At 41.1% G+C, this 24,863-nt stretch overlaps 1 protein-coding gene across 1 annotated transcript in view; it reads right to left on the reverse strand.

Moving 5' to 3' along the window:
* The window catches only part of DOK7 (docking protein 7), a 123,026-nt gene that overhangs the window by 16,960 nt on the left and 81,203 nt on the right, over positions 1-24,863 (reverse strand). Inside the window, exon 8 of the mRNA XM_043969696.1 lies at positions 3,256-3,298. Coding sequence (XP_043825631.1) covers positions 3,256-3,298 — 43 coding nt within the window. The remainder of the gene's footprint in view (positions 1-3,255; positions 3,299-24,863) is intronic.

Below are 24,863 nucleotides of genomic sequence, written 5' to 3' on the forward strand. Positions count from 1 at the left end.
TACAATATTTATATACTTCTACATATATTATATATATATATAAATATAAAACATGAACACATCCAAGGTATACATATATATGGATTAACACACTACAGAGCCACGCACAATAACTTTGAGCCCCTGCTCTCACAGAGTTTACATTTTAATGGGAGAGATGATATATAAGTATATATGTCCTGTATATATGTCCATATACATATATATGTATCTATACCCCTGCACTATATCTAGATAAATATATAAGTATCTTATAAGTATATATGCTTATAAATTGTAGGTACTTAGAAGTATAAATCTCTATACTTATATGTGTATATATGTGTCTGTGTTTGGGGTTTATCCATATATGTATGTCTTGTGTGTACATAAACACATAAATGTCAATATGCATATATGTGTATAGATTCATGTACACCATAAAGCCATAAAAGGAACCTTTGGAGGAGGAGGTACCAGCTGGAAGTTATGGAGGGATCAGGAATGTCCTTATCCAAAGCTTAAGCCTTGAAGGAAACCTGGCAGTCCAGGAGTGTAGCTGAGGGTAGAGGGGGGCCAGTAACTACAAAGGCAGCAACAGAGACAACAGATGGAGCGTCGTGTTTGAGGAACAGAATCAAGCCCATTCTGACTGGACCATAGAGTGATTGGAGGGGATTGTGCAAAATAAGGAGCCACTGGAGTTCACTGAGTAGAGAGGGGTGAGACAGTCATACCTGTGTTTTAGGAAAATTACCATGTGGCTATGCAGAGATTGGCTTGGAATGGGGAATAATTTGAAGCATGGAAACCAATTAAATGGCTATTATAGGAGTTCAGGTGACAAGGTCTTTAACAAGGGTCTTGGCTGTGTAAATGGAAGGAATGGGACATATGCAAGGGATGTTATGGTGGGGTAGGGGGAGAAACAAGAAGATGATTTAGCAGCTGATTGGATCCTGGGGCTGGAGTAGGAATTAGAGTAAGGAATTAAGGATGACACCAAAGTTGGGGAACTAGAAGGATTATGGTGAGCTCAACATAAGTATTTTGGGAGAAAAAAAAAGGAGTTCCATTTTGGACAGGTTGAATTCGACATCCAGTTCAAAACATCTAACAACCATTTGCTGATGTGGGACCAGATATGGGACTAAAGATTGGGGCTGGATCTATAGATTTAGAAGTCATTGGCAAAAATGATCATTAGATTCATGGGAGGTGATACAATCACCAAGGAAAAGTATAGGGAGGAAGCAAGGCGGGCCCAGAAGAAAAAGAGCCCTAGGACAGCCTTACAATTAGGAAATATGACAAGGGTGATGATTAATCAAAGGAAGCTGAGGAATCAGATAGAGGAAGAATCAAGAGAGGAGCTGCTTGAAGACCCAGAGATATCCAGGAGGGGAGGGTGTCAACACTATCCAATGTTGCTGAGAGACTAGGACTTAACTCCATGTAATATTAATAATAATAGTGGTAGTTCATACTCATGTCATTTTTTTATGGTTGCCAAAAGGGTTTTGCAGACATTATCTCGTTTTATAGATTTTTTTAGGGAACAGAAGACAGGAGATTAAGAGATGTGATAACTTTCTCCAAGCATCTAAAGGGTTGCTTGGTCCCAGAGGTTAGAACTAAGAATAATGGATAGACATCAACAACAATGGAGATTTTGGCTTGACATAGAATAAAATTGATTGGTAATTAGCATTTACACTATTTAACTTGCACAAGCAACAGATATCCACCCCTTTATCTCCTTAGTTACTGAGCAGAACGCCTAGAATGTTGTAAATGCTTAATAAATGTTCCTTGATTTATTGATTAAAGCAGTTAAAAATGAAATGGGCTGCTTCATAGTAAAAAAAAAACATCTTCATATTTTAAAATGGTAAAAAATTGAAAATCTAAAATCTCTTCCATATTCTGGAAATGGAAAAGGGAAAATGTGGGGTGAGTGCTATAGACACACCAAGCCTTAGAACCACATAACCACAACATCATAGAATCCCAGTTACAGAAACAGACTCAGAGCCATGGGACCATAAAATCACAAAGTCATAGAATCTTAGAATCACAGAGCTCTCAAATCTTATAACCATAGTCATAAAATTTTGGAATCATCACATCATAAGACCTTGGAATCCAAGAACATCATAGAATTTTAAAAGTCATTGAATTCTAGGTAGGATCCTAGAACCTTAGAACGAGAGTCAAAATCTTGGAAGTACAATAATAGAAATTTGCACTCAGCAAAGTATAGACGAGTTATAGTCAAAGAATCTTGGAATCACAGTCTAGAGTCATGGAGTTACAGTTCTGCGAGCAGGAACTTGTACCCAGTGCACAGTGCATGGCACATAGTGGGTATTTAAATGAATAATGAAAAATGAAAGAATAGGCAAAAGGGAGGGAGAATTTTTAAAAAGAAAGCACAGTGGGGCAGCTAGATGGCGCAGTGGATAGAGCACCAGCCCTGGAGTCAGGAGTACCTGAATTCAAATCCGGCCTCAGACACTTAATACTTACTAGCTGTATGACCCTGGGCAAGTCACTTAACCCCAATTGCCTCACTAAAAAAAAAAAAAGAAAAGAAAAGAAAAGAAAAGAAAAGAAAAGAAAAGAAAAGAAAAGAAAAGAAAAAGAAAGCATAGCCATAGAGTTTTTGTTTGTTTATTGTTGTTGTTTGTTTTGTTTGCTTGTTTGCTTGTTTGTTTTGCAGGGCAATGAGGGTTAAGTGACTTGCCCAGGGTCACATAGCTAGTAAGTGTCAAGTGTCATAGGTCAGATTTAAACTCAGGTCCTCCGGAATCCAGGGTCCGTGCTTTATCTACTGTGCCACCTAGCTGCCCCGAATCTTAGGATTTTAAAGTTAGAAACCTCCCTATCATCCACATTTTTTTCTGGTGAGAAAATGAAGCCTGCAGGTGAATGAAGGTGATAAGGCTTCTCCAAAGTTATCCAGCCTTGTAAGTGGCACCCAGGTCTCCTGGCTCCCTGTTCGCTGTGCTTCCCACTACACCATACCATCCCTCTCTGTAGGTCATCTACCCCCCTCCCATCCTATTTCCTTCTGCTTCTGTACATGGAGTCCTTTGGTGGCCGAATCAAAACTGGTCAATATTCAAGGCTGGGTGTACAAGCTACAACTATTGATTTTGAGTCTTGAATTTAATTATCCCACAAAGAGAGCCCCAGGTTTAAACATAGGCTTCTTAGCATAGATCCCAAAGGAGATAAAACAAAAACCCAAACATGCATCCACATTGTACCAACCTGAGGGTGCTGGGAAGATTCTCAGAGGAAAAAGAGCTGCTCCCTAAATAGAAGAGAAAAGGGGAGAATGAGAGATTTCTTCACTAGCATCAGAGCCCTTGTCAGTCTTCTAGATTTCAAAACCCATAAGCTTAAGCCTTAGAAATCCTGCATCCCCAGTGTCTACTAGAGAGCCACAGCTTCCTGCAAATGGCTCTTGAGATACCACACAGGCTTGCAGGTTGATCTCTTTGACCAAAGCTAGTTTGCCTTTCACAGGCAGATGGTAATTATTCCTGCTTCCTTCTGGGAGGACAGACTAGAAAACCTTCCTTAGGATCGCTGGGTGTGAAGCTAGTCTAAGCTTCTTTAAAATCACCTGAAAGGGGGCAGCTAGGTGGCGCAGTGGATAAAGCACCAGCCTTGGATTCAGGAGGACCTGAGTTCAAATCCAGCCTCAGACACTTGACACTTACTAGCTGTGTGACCTGTGACCCTGGGCAAGTCACTTAACCCTCATTGCCCCACAAAAAAAAAAAAAAAAAGAAGAACGAAATTAAAGTCATCTGAAAGGGGTACATAGGACTTGCCATGTCACTTTTCATGGAGAAAAGGTGACCCTCCAATGCTGTGCAGGAGGGGATATAGCCCCATGTAAAAGTCATGGGATAAGAGTGTTGAAAGGGACCATAAAGCATAGAATATTAGAGATAGAAGAGCTTGAAGAATGTAGATTGTGGGACAATTAAGTGCATAGAATGATGGGTGTGAAGACTCATCTTCCTGAGTTTAAATCCAGCCTCAGACACTTCCTGGCTGTGTGACCCTGTTTGCCTCAGTTTCCTCATCTGTAAAATGAGCTGGAGAAGGAAATAGCAAACCACTCCAGTATTTTTGTCAAGAAAACCCCAAATGGGGTGGGTCATGAAGGAGGGGCACAATGGAAAAATGACTGAACAAAAACAACAAAAGAAGGTAGAACATAGGAGGGAACACAAAAGTGAGAGGAAATCTTTTAAAAAATGTTTTTTAAACTTATTTTATAAAGGGAAAAAATGAAACAGCAAAGGACAGTGTATTATTATTATTATTATTATTATTATTATTATTATTATTATTGCCTAGGCTGACACTGAGAGTTAATGGCATAGCTGGGACCCTGTCCTGGGTCTCACTGATTCTCTCCATGCTGTGAGATGTACTAGGGATATGGAAAAGCAAAAATGCTTCAAATGCACCGTTCATGGTGCGAGAAAATAATTGTTAATCATCATTTTCTCAATTCATTAAAAAAAAACACAGCAGTTTAGATTTCTTTTTACAAACCAGAGGCTGCTTCTGTTGCTGTTCATTAGTCATAGAGCTTCACCAACCACTTTAAGAAAGATCAAGACCTTGTACATGATGGGGAGACATCCGGGGACTACATAGCGATTGCCGCCTTCCAGTCGCTTCTTCTTGGCCCAATTCCCATGTTCAAATACCATACTTAAAAGTAGGGGAAAATAAGTTACTGTTCCACTCTGGTGGAGAGTGATGAGAAATACATTAGAAGAACTTCTAGAATGAATTGAGCTTTTCCCGAAATAAATAAGAAAAAGTGGGTCTTCAGTGAAGGGTAGGAACAGAAATTAAGCGGAATAGGAGCATGAATACCGGCCTGGAAATTCAATATATTCTAGTGTAGAATCAGAGCCTAACCTAGTTGGAGGGGACTCCAGAAGTCATCTAGTCCATTGAGCAGGGGCTCAATACATCCCCTCCTCTCTCCAACAGATCTCAAATGGTTATCCAGTCTCTGCTTGAGGACCTCCAAGAATGGGGAGCTCACTACCTCCTGAGAAAAGCCAAGCCACTTCTGAAACACCTGTAATTGTGAGAAAGTTCTTTTCCTTGCAATAGCCAACATCTGCTCCTCTGAGACTTCTGCTGTTCCTATTACTGTTTTCTAGGTCCAGGTAGAGCAAATTTAATCCCTCTTCCATATTGCACTCCACTTTTTTAAATGTTGATAAACCTCTAGCTCCTATTGGTAATGGCAACTGGGATGGGGAAGGGAAGAGAAGGAAATAAGCATTGATATAGCACCTACTATGTGCTAGGCACCTTGCAACGTGTTTTACAAATATCATTTCATTGGATCTTTACAACAGCCTTGCAAGGTAGGTGCTGTGAGGCCCATTTTACAGTTGAAGAAAATTGAAGAAAACAGAGGGCAAGCGACTTGCTGAGGAGCACACAGCTAGAAAGTGTCTCAGGCTAAATTAGAACTCGGGTCTCGCAGACTCCAGGCCCAGTTCTTATCCACGGCACTACTTAGTTGCTTCCATTTGCAGAGGATGGCAACTGGGATTGGCACAGAGCCTTGGGAATATATCACATGATATATAAGGGTCAAATGAAGGGACTGTCTTCAATATTTATAGAACTGAAAACATGGAAGGATTAGAATGGTTCTCTCTGCCCTACTTCAGACGGCAGAACACAGAGAAAAGTGCAAAAATGCTAAGGGATAAATTTAGGTTTGGGATAAGAGAAAGCCTTCAATGAGCACTGCCCCACAGTGGAATATGCTACCTCTGCAGGGCAGAAACAGGGTGACTTCTAGCTATTTATGTTCTAGAGGGTGTTCTCTTTCAGGTGTGGGTGTTGGGGGGAACTAGGTAGCCTCTGAGGTCCTCTTTGATCCCCAACCTGGAATCTGTGGCATACTTAAAGACAGCTATCCCATCTCCCCTAAATCTGCTCTTCTCCAGGTTTAAGGTCCCCAGAAAGTATGCTATGGAATACTCTAGTGGAAAAAGCATGAAAAAGAGCAAGAAGACTTGGCTTTGAGTCACACTGTAAGCATCTGTCCCTAAGTACCCACAATACCAATGCAGCATTTCCTACGTTTATTCAACACTTACTATGTGCAGAGCACTGAGCTCAGCATTTAGGGAAGTGCAAATTTAGATCATACATGATGCTCAGGGCCATCATGGAACTTATGACCAATAGGGAGATAAAACAAAAACAGCTATGGAACACATGAATCCCCTGGACCACTAACATTGGCCAATGCCTCTAGGGTGCATAAGACTGAGCAACCAGTTCAGTTCCCATTTTGCTGAAGTTTGAACAGAAGCCCCCAAAGTGGAAGTGCGCTGTTACACTCTCTTCTCTTTCTTTCTTTCTTTCTCTCTCTCTCTCTCTCTCCATTTCTCCCTCTCTGTCTCTTTCTCTCTGTTTCTCTCTCTGTCTCTGTCTCTCTCTGTCTGTCTGTCTCTGTCTCTGTGTCTCTGTCTCTCTCTGTGTCTGTCTGTCTGTCTGTCTCTCTCTCTCTTTCTCTCTGTCTCTCTGTCTCTGTCTCTCTCTTCCCCCTCAAATTTTTCCCACAGCATTTCATCTGTATCTCTCCTTTGTCCCTGACACATTACACCTTCTCTTGGATACAGTGCCGTGTACATATTTAATGACCCCCTAGTAGACTGTAAGCTTCCTGAAGGCAAGAACTGCATCAGCCTCATCTTTGAATCTCCAGACTGAAACATAGAACCCTAAAAATTGCAGGCACCTATTGCTAGCTTACCAAACTGATTGATTTACAAAGTGATTCTCTACCATGTTTAGGCTCAAATATAAGCCACAAATAACAAGGTCTATGTCATAGAGATATAGACAGAGTCACAGAGGTGGAACAAAATTCAAGTCATTTCATCATTTCATCACTCATGCTCACTGCCACATGTGTTAGCAATTTGGAGGAGCTTTATCGTTTCCTAGTTTCATCAAAAGTGATAGGACCCTGAGGTGAAGAGAAGGGGAATAGAATAGCTTATTATGGCCTGCAACCATGACACAGAAGAACTGTCCCTCCATGAAGTGACCCCAGACTTCCACAGCTGAATGGAACTCAAGCACCATCTAGTGCTACCACTATCTAAATAGGTACTTCCTTGGGCATACCACCATATGGCCACCCAGCTTTGACTTGAAGACCTCAACAATCAAGGACCCACTGCTTCTTGAGGTGATCTAGTTCACTTTGCAAGACCTCTAACTGGTAGGAAGTTTTCCCTTCTATCAAATCAAAATTCACCTTTCTACAACTTCTGCCAAATGCTTCCAATTCTGTCCTCTGCAGTCAGCCAAGCCAGACAAGTCTAATCTTTTTGTTTTCCCAAATGGTGGCCATTCCAATACCTGAATGGTTATTGTGTCGCACCAAATCCTTCTCTCCTCCAGCCTAAATATACCCAGACCCTTCACCCAATTCTTTTTTTTTTTTTTTTGGTGAGGCAGTTGGGGTTAAGTGACTTGCCCAGGGTCACACAGCTAGTAAGTGTTAAGTGTCTGAGGATGGATTTGAACTCAGGTCCTCCTAAATCCAGAGCCAGTGCACTATCCATTGCGCCATCTAGCTGCCCTGCCTTCACCCAATTCTTATGGGATGTGGTCTCCAGTCTTTTCACAATCCTATTTGTCCTTCTCTGGACAAGTTCAAGTTGTCAACGTCCATATATCCAGAACTTGAAACAGTCCTGCATATCTGGGTTCTCCATGGCAGAGGACAGACAGACAAGTACATGGTAGAATAATTTAGCTGGAAAGGACCTCCCTTACCCAAGTATTTCCTGGTCCAGAGTATTGTCAGATATTGAAAAATATCTAACAAAATAAATAAAATCACATTAAAATATAGATGGAGGAAAGAATAAGGATTTCTATAGTACTTACTATATGTCAGGCACTGTGTCAAGCACTTTACAAATAGTATCTCATTTGATCCTCACAACAACCCTGAGAAGTAGGTGCTGTTATTATCTCCATTTTACACTTGAAGAAACTAAGGTAAACAGAGGCTACATGTCCAGGGTTACTCACATAAGCATCTGAGGCCGGATTTGAACTCAGGTCTTCCTGACTCTAGGCCCAGTAACCTCTATCCGCACTGTGCCACCTATTTGTTTCAATAGTATCACATTTTAAAACTAAGTTATATAGAAATATGTTCTGCATGACTGCACGTGGATAACTGTATCAAATTGCTTGTTTTTTCAATGAGTGGGGAGAGAAGGGAGAGAGGGATAGAATTTGGAATTCAAAAAATTTTTAATGAATGTTAAAAATTGTTTTATATGTAATTTGGAGGGGAAATTAAATATTAAATAAATACATATTTTAAAACCTAAGTCAAAATGTCGTCAGCAAGAATACTTATGTATGGGTTAGTGGTCCCCGTTTCTATTTGAGTTTGACACCATTGCTCTAGAATCAAGTTGTCACATTAATCTGAACTCTAATGTTTCTATTATTGCCTTTTATTCTGGTAATTGTTAATTGTTCTCTTGGTCCTATTTCCTTGACTCTGTGGCATTTCCTACATGTTTCTCCAAGATTCTTTGACATCTTATTTGTCATGTCTTATGGTATAATATGCCACAACATTCACATGTAATAATTCGTTCAGCTATTCCTCCATCAATGGATATCCATGTTTCCATAACTATCATAAAAAGTTCTACATTAATATATTAGTATATATGGGACCTTTCTTTATGCCTTTCACCTCTTTGGGGGTATATATTTATTGTAAATCTAAAGCTGGGTTAATGAGTATGAATTATTTAGTTAATTTTCTTAAATAACTCCAAATTGGTTCTAGAACAGTTATATCAATTTCAGGCTCTAAAATACCACTGTGTATGTGTGCCTGCCTCCTCCTCTAATTTCTTCTTTCTAGCTAATTTGTAATATACCTACACTGTGGAGGTATACTTCTGTATCTCTTTCCACTGATTCTCACTCAAACGCCTCCCACCACATATGCCCCACTGGGTTCCTGGATTTCCTCATCTGGGCATAGCTTCTTCAGTAGATCCTGAGAAGGCCTCAGTCCAATTTCCTCAATATTCATATGAGGAAACTACAGTCCAGCAAGATTAAGTGACCAAAGAGATCCTCAATATGAATCCAAGTCCTTTTACTTCCATTTCATACCTCCCATGACCTCATACTGCCTCCATTCAGAACATATTATATGATTCCTTTTTTCATATTCTGATACTTTTAAATAAGACATATCCTTCCAGAGCCATATTCCAGTCATGAGTCCCATCTAAAGTCTCTAATATCAGAGAGTGTTATATTAGTTACTTAGAAGCACAATTGTATATAAGAGTCTAGATCTGATTGCAAAGGGCAGCTAGGTGGTGTGGTAGATAGAGTGTCATGCCTCAAGTCAGGAGGACCTGAGTGCAAATTCAGCCTCAGGTACTTATTAGCTGTGTGACCCTGGGCAAGTTATTTAATTCTGTTTGCCTCAGTTTCTTCATCAGTAAAATGAGCTGGAGAAGGAAATGGCAAACCACTCCAGTATCTTTGCCAAGAAAATCCCAAATGGGGTCATGAAGAGTCAGACACAACTGAAACAAATTAACAACAACACTTGATTTCAAGGCCAGAGCTCTACTACTACAGTCTCCACACTGTTTTCCATCTAAAGAATGAATGAGTCCACAATGAATAAATTATGGAAGGAAAGAGAGTGTGCATTCCAAGTATGGGAGCCTGCCTATTCAAAAGCATGGAGATAAGAGAATTCTGTGTTCTAGCAACAGCAAGCAGGGAAGGGAAATGGAATAAACATTTATATAGCACCTACTATGTGTCAGGCAAGGTACTAAGTGCTTTTTACAAATACTATCTCGGGGCAGCTAGATGGTGCAGTGGATAGAGCACCAGCCCTGGATTCAGGAGTACCTGAGTTCAAATCTGGCCTCAGACACTTAACACTTACTAGCTGTGTGACCCTGGGCAAGTCACTTAACCCCAATTGCCCCGCAAAAAAAAACAACCCACAAACCTTAACTGTAGAGGGCAAAAAAATTGAAATATTAAAATTAAAAAAACAAACAAAAAAAAAAACAAATACTATCTCACAACAACCTGACAAGGTAAGTGCTGTCATCATCGCCATTTTACAGTTGAAGAAACTGAGGAAAACAAAAGAAGTCAAGTGACTTGCCCAGGGTCACACAATGTCTGTGGCCAGATTTGAATTTAAGTCTTCCTGACTCCAAAACAAGTATTCTATCGACTGTGCTACCACCAGGCCAGTTAGACTGAACCACAGAGTTCATGAAGAAGAAGAATGTATAATATTTCTAAAAAGGTAAGTAAGAGCCAGATTTTTGAAGGGTTTTAAAAGCCAAACAGAGGATTTTGCATTTTATCCAAGAGGCAAAAAAAGAGCTGCTGGAGCTTTGGAAGGAGGAAAATGGCATTATCAGACCTTTGCTTCAGGAATACCAATCTGATAGCTGAAAAATGGGAGCAGATTGAAGAGGGGAGAGCCTACAGTCTGGGAGATCCATTAGGCTATTACAGCAGAGCAGGTGAGGAGCAATGAGGTCCAAAATGGAGCATGGAAGTAGAGAGAAATGGGTAGACAGACCACTTACTGTGGAGGCAGAATCACCAAGATTTGACAAGGTGGATGTGCGGGGTCGGGGAGAAGGAGGAGCTACAAGACTGAAATGACTGGAAGGACAGAGATGTTCTCAATAGAAATATATAGGGAAGTTTGAAAAACCAGAGTTTGGATGGGGATGAGGAGGGGATTATCACTTCTTATCTGGATGAGTTGAGTTTATGATTTCTCTTGCCTCGTGCCCACTTGTTTAATCTTTCTCTTCCTTCAAGGCTCAGCATGCCCCAAACTGGAAACAATCAAATCTTCCTTTGCTGCTTTATCAGGATCTCTCCTTTGACCCCTTCAATTCAATTCAGTTCAGTAGAATGTAGGACAGGAGCTGTCTTGGTTTTGTTGTTGTTGTTTTGTCTTTGTATCTGTGCCTGAGGACACACGGTAGACCTTTAATAAATGCTTGTTGAATTTACAGACATTTATTAAATGGCTATTATGTGCAAAACACCTTTTGTGCCTGACCCTATACCACATGCATATGTATACAGGTTATGTCTCCATTCACCACCACCTCAGCTCTACCCTCCAGGAGACTGTAAGATACTTGAGGGTGGGATGATGGTGAAGTATAACACAAAGATACGTGTAATACAAAGTAGAGAGTGAGGGAGGTCCCATCAGACGGTCCTTTAATTTTCAGACAGCTAGGAAAGTTTTTGATGATCACTGCTCAAGGTCAAGAGACCTTGGCATTTTTTGTTTGTTTGTTTTTCTAGTGAGGCAATTGGGGTTAAGTGACTTGTCCAGGGTCACACAGCTAGTAAGTGTTAAGTGTTAAGTGTCTGAGGCCAGATTTGAACTCAGGTACTCCTGACTCCAGGGCTGGTGCTCTATCTACTGCACCACCTAGCTGCCCCTGACCTTGGCATTTTTAATAATTAATAGCTCCCTTTTTAAAATCTGGACATAGTCAGGGGCTTGTAACATCTGATGAACGCTAATAGAAAGCTCATCATTTTATATTCAAATCTGATGCTCAGCCATCTGGCCACTCAGAACCACCCGTTTCTTTGAGATGCTATCCAAGTTGGCTTTTGACTTCAATTCTTATAAGCAAAGCATTGGCTCAGTCAATTCTCATTTAATTCATTCGCTCATCCCCTCATATTCCCAGCTCTTTCTTCTTATCTGAAAGCATTTCATGCTCTTCCTATGCATTTACCATATTTAAATTTGTATATTAATCTGTGTAGAAAGTTTATACATCTTCAACTGTAATCTTGGCAAGGACAAGGATTGGGGTTTTTTTAATCTTTCTTTTTTTCTCCAGTATGGCCTTGGTTTGTAGAAGATGCATAATGAATATTGTGGAATTTAATTGAATCACTAGAGAACAAGTTGTTAAGCTCATGCTTTCTGAGTTATACATAATAATACATTGAGCATTTATTGAAATGAACTAAGAAAGAAAGAAGAAGAAACTTCCATGGCTTCTATGCCCCACTGTGATGTGGAGAAAGACCTTGGGTTTGCTAAGGCTATGCCAGCAGCTTCCCAAACTTGTCCATGTTCTAAAAGATGGAAAGACTGTGATGAGAATCCCAGTGACAGACTGTGTATCTGTCATCTGAGGGCCAGGTTGACTCAGGGCAGAGGGATGCATCACCAGGGAAGTGGTCATTATCTAGCAAATTGTTTTGGCCTCGTTGGTTGAACAAAGAGCACTTGGAAAGATGTAGAGGGGCTGGTATCTGCCTCAGTTGAAGGAGCAAGTGTCCACCCTGACAAAACCCTGGCACCTTCAAGATGGTGTCATTGATATCCACTGCTTCAAGCCTCAGCTACCATCCCAGTCTAGCTCCTCCTCTTACGCAGCCTAGTTGGCAAGCACAAGGCTCTTAAACTGTGGGTTGTGACCCCCCACTGAATGTGGGGCTCCTGAAAAATTTGGCAGTAAATGTTTGATTTGTATACCTATTTTATATACCTCTATGCCCAAGACCTCATAAACATTTCTCAGGTGAAAAAGGGTCACGAGTGGAAAAAGTTTAAGAAGCTCTAGGCTAAGAAGTTGGCTAGCAAACTTAGACTTTATGAAGACCTAAGTTCAAATATGGGCAGGAGTATCTTTAGTCTTCCCTGCCCGGAAGGCAGAAAGAGGTTAATTAGTCAAGCAGATGACTCTTAGAGAGAAAACTTCGTGTAGTAGGTTAAACTCTGCACTTAGAATGGGGGTGCTTAAATACAACTCCCAGCTCTTTGACTTGGTGAAAAGTCATTCCTCTCCTTTGCTGCTTGAGTTCCTATAAATCATTTTTTTCTCTCCTTTTTTTTTTTTAGTGAGGCAGTTGGGGTTAAGTGACTTGCCCAGGGTCACACAGCTAGTAAGTGTTAAGTGTCTGAGGCCGGATTTGAACTCAGGTACTCCTGACTCCAGGGCCGGTGCTCTATCCACTGCGCCACCTAGCTGCCCCCTCTCCTTTTTTTGAGGGGGAAAATGAGGGTAAAGTGACTTGCCCAAGGTCACACAGGCTAGTGTCAAGTGTCTGAGGTTGGATTTGAACTCAGGTCCTCCTGAATCCAGGGTAGGTGCTGTATCCACTGTGCCACCTAGCTGCTCCCAAATCCTTTTAAAGCCCATCTCAAATGCTACTTCCTCCAAAAAGCCTGCCTGATCTCCACTGCTCATAGTGCCCTTCCCCCATGAATCCTCGTTTAACAATTTGCTTGTATCTCTTGAATACATTTACCTAATATTTATATTATAGTTACTTGTAGATATTTTTGTCATATTAATAATAATAGTTCTCATTTATACAGTCCTTAAAGCACTTTGCTAACAGCAACCATGAGGTAGAGCAAGAATTAATCTCCATTATGCAAATGAAGAAAAATTTGGAGAAGTTATGGGACTTTACTCATGATCAGAGCTAGAAAGGGTCAGAAGTGGGATTCTCCCTAATAGACTACAAATTTCATGAGGGTAGTGACCCTATCTTGTCTCCCCTGGGACTTACAGAGAAATCTGGTATCTGTAAAGAAGTAAGGAAGTAAGGGAGTAAGGGAGTAAGGAAGATCTGGGTCTAAATCCAGAGTCAGATATTTGCTAGCTATATGACCCTGAGCAAATCACTTCATCTCTGTCTCCCTCAGTTTCCTCATCTATAAAATGGGGATAATAATAACACCAATCTCACAGGGTTATTGTAAATATCAAATAAAATAATCCATAAAACACTTGGGCACAGTTCCTGGTATGTAGTTGGCACTTAATAAATGCTCGTTTCCAGGGGAACGGCTAGGTGGCACAGTGGATAAAGCACTGGTCCTAGATTCAGTAAGACATGAATTCAAATCCAACCTCAGACACTTGACACTTACTAGCTGTGTGACACTGAGCAAGTCACTTAACCCTCATTGCCCCACAAAAGATAAAAAAATAAATGCTTGTTTCCATCCTTCTATTCTTTCCTTCTATGGACCTCAGTTTTCTGTAAAATGAAGATAAGAATAGTACCTGGGGCAGGTAGGAAGCATAATGGATAGAGCACCAGGCCAGGAGTCAGGAAGACCTGAGTTCAAATCTAGCCTCAGACACTTACTATATGACCCTGGGCAAGTCACTTAACCTCATTTGCCTCAGTTTTCTCATCTTCCAAATGAGGTAGAGAAGAAAATGGCAATCTACCCCATTATCATACCAAAAAAAAAAAAAAAGAATAGGATACAACTAAAATGACTGAACAACAATGATATCACCTGCCTTACAGAGTTATGGTTCTCAAAAGAGATCATATTTATAGAATAGGATCTCCAAATCCAGGGAAAAAAAAAGAACTGTGGAGTATAGATACTGAATGAACCATACTATTTCTTTTGGTTTTGGTGCTGTTGTTTTTCTATTTTGAGGTTTTTTGTCATTGCTCTGATTTTTCTCTTATAACATGACTAATGCAGAAATATGTTTAATGTTATTACGTATATATATATATATAATTATATAGGTTATATATATATATAAAACCTATATCAGATTACCTGCTATCTAGGGGAGAGGGGAGGGAGGGGAGGGAGGGGAAAAAATCTGAAATTGGAAAGCTTGTATAAACAAAAGTTGATAACTATCTTTACATGTAAAGGGGAAAAATACTTTATTAATTAAAAAAAATTTTTTAAAAGAGATCATATTTGTCAAGTGCTTAACACAAAGCCTGGCGCATAGTAGGTGCTACATTAAGTACTTAGCCCCTACCCCTTCCCTCACTTAGTACTGTGCTCAGCAAACAGTAGACACTTGATCGCTGTTTGCTGAACTGAGTTGAACCTCACCTCTCTGGCCTTCCTTTTTCCTCCTCTGTCAAACTGGCATAACTTCATTGAGGCTCATTTCTTCAGAAAAAACATTGTAAAGATCAAATGAGGTTACTGTCCCTCCCTGCTCGGAGCATCCACTGTTACAATGAAGTAGCATATAGCTGCTTTGATCAGTCCCTGGGAGGAAAGTGGAGAGTACAATGTAGAAACAGCACTTGACTTGTAGTCACAGGACCTGGGTTCAAATCCTAGCACTGCTGTTACATATGTAACCTTGAGTGAGTTCCCTTCTCTAGACCTGTTTTGTCCTCTATAAAACAAGAGGATTAGACTAAAGGATGTCAGACATCTCTCCTGTGACATATAAATATATAATTCCCAAGATTTGAATCTAGGTCATGGGACTCAAATCACAGAATGCTGGGCTTACAGACCTCCAAAATCATTTACAAACAAGGAAACTGAGACCCAGAAAAGGTGAGGGACTTGACCAAGATCATAGAGCTACTGTCAATTTAAAACCTGGTCTTCTGACTTTGATCATGGGGTTTTTTTCCCATTACCCTATACTGCCTTTATATGTTCAGATGTAGTATAGTTATGTTTCCAGAGAGAGAGAGAGAGAGAGAGAACAGAGGAGAGAGGAAAAGAGAGAAGGGGAGGAGAGGGAAGGGGAGAGGAGGAGAGGAGAGGAGAGGCGAGCAGAGAAACTAATGCAAAAGACATATTCTGGCATTTGAATGTGGAATTTTGTATGACAGGAATGTGTCCTCTCAGCTGCCAGTTTTCAAGAACTAATCTGAAAACTCCAGGTAACACAGGGAGATGGGCTTGTTCCCTTGCAATCAACAATTAGATCTTAGTCTGGCAGCCAGAGCTCAGCCAAGTTCACCATCTGTTTCATGAGCTCGATAGGCCTAGCAACTAAGTAGCCCTGGACTCCCAGACAAGCCTTGGGTGGGGTGATGATACCCCGGTGTCTTATGCAATCTCTATCTGCTTTCCTTTCCTGAACTGTCTGTGTTTCAAACCTCCCTTTGCCTTGGATGTCTCTGAACAGCGCCGTCTACTTCACTGGTTTTTACAAAGCAGCTTCTCATTTCAGAAGCAGACCAGAGAAAGCACCTTGCGCTGCAAAGATAAATGTTCCCACCTTTGAAAATGGGGTTCCAAATGCTGTCTTTTCTGCCTCTGACCAAACAGCTGCTACATTAATGAACTAATTTATAATAACAGCTCACGTGTACATAGCACTTTACAAATGTTATCTCAGTTTGTCTTCACAACAACCCTGGGTGCTACCATCGTTCTTATTTAGCAGATGAAGAAATTGAGGTGAAATGATTTGCCCAGGGTCACATGGCTGACAAGGGTCTGTAGCTAGATTTGAACTCAGATCTTCCTGACTCCAGGTCCTGCACTTTACTCCCTGCATCAGCAGAGTAGCACAAGACCTTAAAACAGAGAATGCCATAACTGGGAAAGGTCTTAGAACAGGCAATGGCAGAGCTGGGGAGGGGGGGGGGGGCGGGGACTTGAAGTGGCTGGTGATCAGAAGATAATGGATTAAGAAGAGACTTTATAGATCATCTAGTGCAACCAGTCCCCTCATTTTGCATATGAGGAATCTTCAGCTGGAGAAGAGAAATGCTTTGCTCAGGGTTACACACAGGACCTAGAATGGCAGGGGCAGGATTGAACCAGTTTACCTATTCCTTATTCTATAGGCAATAAAACTGAAGCCCAGAGAATGACTTTCCCAAGGTCACACAGTTAGCACAGAGCTGGCATTTGAACCCACATCTCCCAAACATCCAAGTCCAATTGGTTCTTTCTGTGTCCTCAAATGCTTTAATGAAAGCCAAGGAGGTAGGGCCTGGAAATGGAGTAGTTTTCATTTTGGAAAATGAGGAGATGGAGAAGGAAGAGTTAAACCTTATTAAAGATAGACATAAATAAGTCCTAAGCCAGTACCTCAATGGTTCTATATATAGATTAACCATATATATTTTTAAACAGTTCAATGAACTGAAAGGTAAATATTATTAAAAAATGAACAAAGAGCGAGAAGCACCTATCATTTGAGGGAATTGTGCTAATCTGTGAACTCACTTTATACTGTGCTCCCAGGGAAGAGATCAAAGCTGGAACAATTACAATTGACCAGAACAGGATCTCAGAACAAAAGCCTGAGGCTAGGGGAGAAGGGAGGGCCTCTGTCTAGAATAAAACAGATAGGTCCTTCCTAACTATCCTGGCTGCCTGTTACCTCCTTGGTCACCCATCTCCCATCCCAGCCCTGTCCTCTGCCCCCAAAAACCATCAGAAGGGAAGTGGGGCAAACAACAGGCACCGCTGCCTCATTGCTGGTATCCCACTGAACTCAGAGCTTGGATGAGACCTCACTGGATGATCTAATGGTGTTGGCTGTTCCTCTCACACAACACTCTATCTCCCAACTTTGAGCATTTTCATGGACTCTCCCCATGTCTGGAGTTCTCTCCCTCTTCATCTGCATCCTTGCTTCCCTGGCATCTTTCAAGTCCTAGCTAAAGTCCCACTTGTTAGAAGAAGCTCTTCAAGGTTCTCTCTTTTGGGGGGGGGGGCAATGAGGGTTAAGTGACTTGCCCAGGGTCACACAGCTAATAAGTGTCATGTGTCTGAGGTCAAATTTGAATTCAGGTCCTCCTAAATCCAGGGCCGGTGCTTTATCCACTGCGCCGCCTAGCTGCCCCTCAAGGTTCTCTTTAATGCCACTGTCTTTCCCCTGTTAAATATCTCCAATTCATCCTGTGCATATCTTGTTTGTACCTACTTGTCTTTGTGTTGTCTCCTGCTTTAGACTGTGAGAGTCTGGAGAGTAGGAATTGTCCTCTGCTTTTCTTTGAATGTCTAGAGCTTAGCACAGGGCCTCAGCACATCATAGGTGTTTAATAAATACTTGTTGACTTGACTTGAAAAATTGAGTAAGGTATTTGCAGAAGGCAGGATTTGAGCTAAGGCTCAAAGGAAGTTAGGAAAGCTAAAAAGCAGAAGCAAAGGAGAAGAGCATCTAGTCATAGGGGAGAGTCAGTGAAAAGTCATAGAAACACTAAAGAGATGGAATTTCATGTGTGAAGAATAACAGTGTTACTGGCTGATATAGCATATGAAGCAGAGTAAAGTGCAAGGTGACCAGAAAGGTAGGGAGGAGCCAGGTTGTGAAGGACTTTAAAATCAAAAGGGAGGATTTAATAATTGACCTCAGAAATAACCAGGAACCACACAGTTTATTGAGCAGGGGGATGACATAGTCATGCTTTGGCAGCCAAAGAGAGGATATATTAGAGGAGAGACTTGACACAAAGAGACCAATTAGAAGGCAATTACAAGAGTTAAGGTGAATAGTGATGAAGGCCTGCAGCCAGGTGGAGGCTATGTAAGTGGAGAAGAGAAGAGGTATAGGAGAAAATGTTAAGGTAGAAATAAGACTTGGCAACAAATCAGATGGGTGGGGTGAGTACAAGTGAGGAGTTGAAAATGATGCTGAGGTTAGGAGCTTGGATGACTGCCTTCAATAGTAACAGGAAAGTTAGAAAGGGAGGGTATTGGGAGTGGGAAGAAGAGAAGGTAATAAGTTGTGTTTTAGACATGTTAAGTTTAAGATGCCCATGAGACATACAATTTGAGGTGTCTGAAAGGTAGTTGGTGATAGAGGATTTCAGTTTAGGAGAGAGATTAGTGCATAAGCAGGTCATAGGCATGTTATAATGATAATAATAATAAAACTAATAATAGAATTTATATAGTGCTTTAAGGTTTGCAAAACACTTTACAAACATTTCCTTTTGGCCTCATAACCTGAGATATAGATGCTATTATTATCTCTATTTTACAGATGCGGAAACTGAGGCAGAGAAAGGTTTCCCAGGATCACACAGCTAATACATATCTGAAGCTAGATTTGAACTCATGCCTTCCTGACTACAGATCTAGTGCTTTATCTGCTGCACCACCTAGCTCCTTACAAATGATGATTTGTGGGTGAGAAGTGACATAAAAGTCATTGTCAAGAATATGTGTGTATCAAGGACAAGAAAGTAAGCTTTTCTATAATAAAAAGCTTCAATATACTGGCAACAAACTTGAGTGCTGTGATGGTATTTATATAATATTAAAAATAAAAGAACATTTGTTCTTTAGTCATTTTCAGTCATGTCCAATTCTTTGTGGCTCCATTTGGCATTTTCTTGGCAAAAATACTGGAGTGGTTTTCCATTTCCTTCTCCAGCTCATTTTACAGATGAGAAACAGGGTTAACTGACTTGCCCAGGGTCACACAGCTTGTAAAGATCTGAAGAAAGATTTGAATCAGATCTTCCTAACTCCAGGCCTGAAGCTCTATCCACTATACCACCTAGTTACCCCAAAAGAACCATATGATAGCCTTCAGAACATTGGATGGCTCCTCCATGGATGTTTCCTAGGAAGGTATGGCCAAGAAAAATTGAACCGAAGGGAAAAAAGTATGTGTGAAAAGAACTGTGATCCTAGCCTGGGCAATGCATGTGCCAATGAGATCACAAATCCTCTGCTATATTGAAGCATCAAGAATAAGAGAAATAACCCTCTTGCTGTCTTCTCTAGTCAGACCACATGGGGTATACAGTTGGGAGTATCGTGTCTGGTTCTGGATGCCATCATTTATTTCACAAGGATGTTGACAAGCTTGAGTGTGTCTAAAAGAGGAACACTGGGCATGGAGAGTACTAAAGATATTAGGAGTGCTTGGCCTGGAGAATACAAGATTTAGGACCTGATATCTGTATCCAAATATCTGAAGGGTTGTCCTGCAGAAGTATAATTCTTCTTCTTAATGGCCCCAAAGAGAAGAAATAGAATCAATGGGGAAATTACAGTGAGCCAGTATCTTCCCCACTTTATGTCCCTCTCACTGGCCCCAGTTGTACCTTCTGAAATTGTGTAAAATAATCCTAATCCCTCTGCCACTCTGCATGATACAGCCTGTGAAGGAGTTTTACAAACTGTGGAGTATACACAAAATCAGGAATAGTAATAATAGAGGCTAATGTTCTTGTGGTGCTTAATAACTTACAAAGCCATTCCTTTCTGGTTTTTGTCCTTTTTTATTTTGTTTTGTTTTGAGACCCTGGATCTCCTTATCATGCCCAGGCCCAATCCCGCTATGGATCAACATGGAAGCTTTGACCTGCTCATTTTTTTGCCTATACCAGTTTATCCCTCCCTAGGTAGCCTGCCACAGCTCCTGAGGGCTCCCTCTGTTGTTCCCAGACTTAGTGCGGGCACCCAGTTGGCTTTAGTCCTATTGCAACTCAGAGCTCCCAAGCTGAGCTCAAGCAATCCATCAACCTCAGCCTCCCCAGAAGCAGGGATTATTAGCAGGTGGGTGCTACCACAACATGTTTCCCACTGCACTGTGTCTGATTTCTATTCCCCATCAACATGTCAGACACACAAATTGGGAGGAAAGCAATTAGGAGATTGGATTCATCCTAACAACTGGCCACTTGAATGAATCCAGTTGCTCCTGCCAAATAACCCTCTGTTGGAACCCAAATATTCCCTCTCTCCATCTGGCCAGTCCCCAAAAACCAGTCTCTGTGCCATGACTGGAACCCAGAGATCCAAACAAAATCACCAAACCTATTTCTGACTGCCCTATAAAATCTCATAAAAGATAAGAGACAAGACCAAAGACTAGAAGTGAAGCCTTCCACTTCTACTCTCCATCTACTCCCAAAGAAGTGACAGGCCTATTTCTGAGAACAGGTTCAGACATTCACTCAGGACAGGGACACTTGGAAAGCGAGAGTGACTGTTTCCTTGAAGTTCCAATCAGAAAAGTCATAGCTTCCTTTTCTATTTATTTGTTTGTTTGGTGGCGCAATGAGGGTTAAGGGACTTGCTCAGGGTCACACAGCTAGTAAGTATCAAGTGTCTGAGGCTGGGTTTGAATGCAGGTCCTCCTGAATCCAGGGCCTGTGCTTTATCCATTGCGCCACCTAGCTGCCCCCTATAGCTTCCATTTCTAAAACACGTTGAGGTTTACAAAAGATCAGCAGGTAATTCAAACATTGTTAGCCCCATTTTACAGATTAAGAAACTAGATCTCTGGGCATGGAAGTCCCAGAGAATGTGTTGGTAGCAAGACCAGAACTTGGGTTTCGTCTCCAAATACAGTGTGCTTTGCTCTACCCAGAAGGATGACCCTTCTTTCCAATAAGACATCAGTAATATAATCCCTGACCTTTATTTAAAATAATTTTTAAAGTCTTCCCTTTCGCTTTGATGAAATCTCACATTCCTGATTTAAGATTAGAGCACACTTTCATTTCCAAAGCACAAATGAGCATTGAAACAGGAGATGTATTTCCAATATAAATGAGGACAGACCTTTAACTGGGGCCTTATTATTACAGATAATTAAAAGCTGAAGAAAGCCCCCAAAGGATTAAAAACCCAGTGGCTCCAAGGGCTGACAGACACTGAGGCCAGGCATCCTGCAGGAACTAAGATAAAAGCAGCTCTAATTCTGAAGAAGGGATACAATCTCAGTGAAAGTTCAGAACAAGCAGGCCTTAGTCACTGGATATATCTGCTGGAAAGTTATTTTTCAGGGTTTAGGACGCATTAAAAAAAAAAAGATAAGAGAACCTTCCATCCTGATCATTATCACATTCCACGTCCTGGATAGCAGATTTCTTGCAGGCAGAACCACCTCCAGCCCTTAGAAGGGATTTCATGAAGCCCCAGATAAACCCTGTCTCCCAGAAATGAGAAATTTTCTTCATGGAAATCTAGATGTTTGGCCCCGGTACTTCTTGATTCTCACTGGACCAATATTTGAGGCTGGGCCACAGACTAGGGAGCATCCTTGATACAGATACTGTTTGTGAATTTTTTTTAAGTCCCATATAAGATCTCTGAGATAAATTCACAGTGAGAATCTAGACTTGTTATGGCAATGGTCTCTCTGCCCTGATGTGGAATTCGGATTATATAAATACTTTTTTTAAAAAACTCAGTACTCCTCCAAGAAGCACTACTTGAACTTACTAGGTTACTTTAAAAAAAATAAGTGATGGTTGACAATATGTATAGAATTAGAGGAATTTAGCTTCAGAAGGTACTAAGCAATGTGATGCAACCACCTGATTTGACAAACAAGGAGACTGAGGCCTATAGAGGGGGAAAAATGTTTTGAAGGTTCCACATTTAACAAGGATGTGTGTTGTGGAAGATCAATGCTCAGGCCAAAGGAAGGGCAGGTGAGGGTGAAATAGGGATCAAAGAAGGTACACAGAAAGGCCTGTGTGACATAATTGTCATTTCTCTAGTCCTTTGTGATCATTAGATTTTTTATACCCATAGTGTCATTAGATCTCCCTGAAAAGCCAAAAAGAAAATCTAATACGAGTATCATTATTCTCATTTTTACAGATAAGGAAGATGAAACTCGGGGGGAAGTGACTTGTCCAGGGTCACATAGTTGATAAGTTTTTGAGCTGGGACTTGAACCTGGATCTTCTAGCTCCAAGTCTTGTGCTATTTCCTCTGCTGGGACAGACAGTAAGGAAACCTTGGCTGCACATGCCAGTTCTGAATGGACCTTCAACCTTCCCTTCTCAAGGCATGGTTTTCATTCTTGATAAATAATGATAGCTAACTATTTAAGAAGGGTTTTGATCCAGCCAAACTATACTGTGAAATATATTGAAAACTTTCCCTATGAAAATGAATATTATACAAAGAGATGGACAGACAGTCTAAAATCTACAAGTGTTCCTCTGGTGCCTCACTGTTGGGGCGACCCTGGGTGCTTAAAAACCTTACTAAGCAAAGAATGGGATCTGGTGGGTCCAACCAAGCTGAAGGGGCTTCAAACAAGGGTCTGATGATTAGGGTTGTGTCCATCTTCCCAGGACCAGCCTACCTAAGTGCTCCCACAGAGTTGGCCTCCAAGGAATGAATCTTCTTTTTCAGCCCAGAAACTCCTGACACTGTCTACATACTAAGCTGTGGAGGACAGAGATCAAGACACCTCAAAGGTCATCTGGTCTAACACTCTACAATGACCCCCCAGAAATGGTCATTGACCCTGTTGAGACATCCTATGATACGGAACTCATTATTCTGTTGGCAGAAAGAATATTCAGACCTTGATGTATTAGAGTAGAAAGAATTTTAAGATTCCTCAGGGATGCTCCAATCAATGAAAGGGCTAATTTGAACAGGCAGGAGAAATGGATCATAAAGATAGATAGGTGTCTTCTCCTTCCTCTAATTTACAAAGATGTTTCATGGTGACCTTAGTCTGAAGATGGGCTGGGAAAGTCTTATCTCATCTCTTCCAGTTCCTTCTCACTATTCTTGGAAGAGTCCAGGAATGAAAGTCAGTATATCCCAAGGATCTTTGTAGCTCCCCAAACGAGGTCTAGACCAGTGATTGAGTGGTGAAAGCATTGGGGCAAAGGAGCAGAACCCTAGCAGGGCTCAGGTTTGCTGTGCAGTAGCACATTCTCCTCCCACTCCCTATAACCACAGCATCTTAGAGATGGAAAGGAGCATCTAGTCCAGCTCCCTCCACAGATTACCAAACAAGGGGAGTCATCCAGCCTCTGCTGAAGACCTCCAGTACCACTGAGGTGCACCTCCAGTTCTAATGAGGCCCATTCTACTTGTTGGAACAGCTCTCAATGTTAAGCAATCCCTCCTTAAAATGATTCAAAATCTGAATACCAATGTTTCTAATTTTGCTCTCCATGGTCCAACAGATTTAGTGTCATTTGTGCAGTCAGAAAATCTAAGTCTGAATCCCAGTTCTTCTCCTTACTCCTTGTTTGACCTTGAAGAAGTGAATTTATCTCTATAAAACGAAGGGGTGAATTAGATAATTTCTAGAATCCCTCAGAGTTCTGAATCTGCTCCCATCATCCTAAGTCTGGATAGTTGGTTTGACCTAGTAGACGGAGGACCAGCTTTGGCTGCAGTCCTACCTGTGCCATATACTAACTTTTTGACCGTGGACAATTCGGTTAATATCACGGAGTCCCAGGTGGCTCTGTAAGAATAACATTACAGATAAATTGCTGATATGGATCAATGGAGGAAGATTCCTCACCGAGAAGAAATCACAGTTCTAGACCAAAACAAGAGATAATAGGAGAGAGGGAGAGAAAGACAGAGACAGAGACAGAGAGAGACTAAGTGGGTTCATGGACAGGCACAAAGAGGGCGAGAGGAGAGAGAGGGAGAGAGATTTGATCTACTCTGTCTTCCACATGACAGTTCTTCAGATATTTGAATAATGTGATCTGTCCTTCATCTCCAGAATCAACACCCCCAGTTCACTTATCTATTCTTCAAAAAACATAGTTCCTAATCTCATCATTCTGGTTGCAATCTAACTCGTCGGTGTCCCTCTTAAAATGTGGCATCTAGAACCAATTATGATAATCCAGTTATAGTCTGAGGCATGTGATAGTTGAACCATCATCTTCATTTGAAAACTAGACCTCTATTAGGACAGCCTAAAATCATTCCCTTTTTTTGGTTTCTGGGTCATAATGGATGTGTGTTCACATGTGGCTGCTAACTCATATCGTGTGTTAGCTTACCTTTGGTTGCTAACTTATACTGGGGCTTCTAATACAGTATGCCCTCATTCATCTCTTTTTCACATGCCCTATCATATTTCTATTCATGTCTGTCTCGATGTGGTTGACTTGGTTTTATACAAAAGTACAAGACTCGAGATTTATTAAAAGCACTTCAGAAACTGTAATTTAGTAATCCCTGACTCCTTTCCACTTTCCCTTGAGGTGTATGTATGTGTACATATTTTTAATAGCATGATATCCTGGGTCCCTCGCAGGCTCCTGGG

The sequence above is a fragment of the Dromiciops gliroides genome, chromosome 6, assembly GCF_019393635.1.
Source record: "Dromiciops gliroides isolate mDroGli1 chromosome 6, mDroGli1.pri, whole genome shotgun sequence".
Lineage (NCBI taxonomy): Eukaryota > Metazoa > Chordata > Mammalia > Microbiotheria > Microbiotheriidae > Dromiciops > Dromiciops gliroides.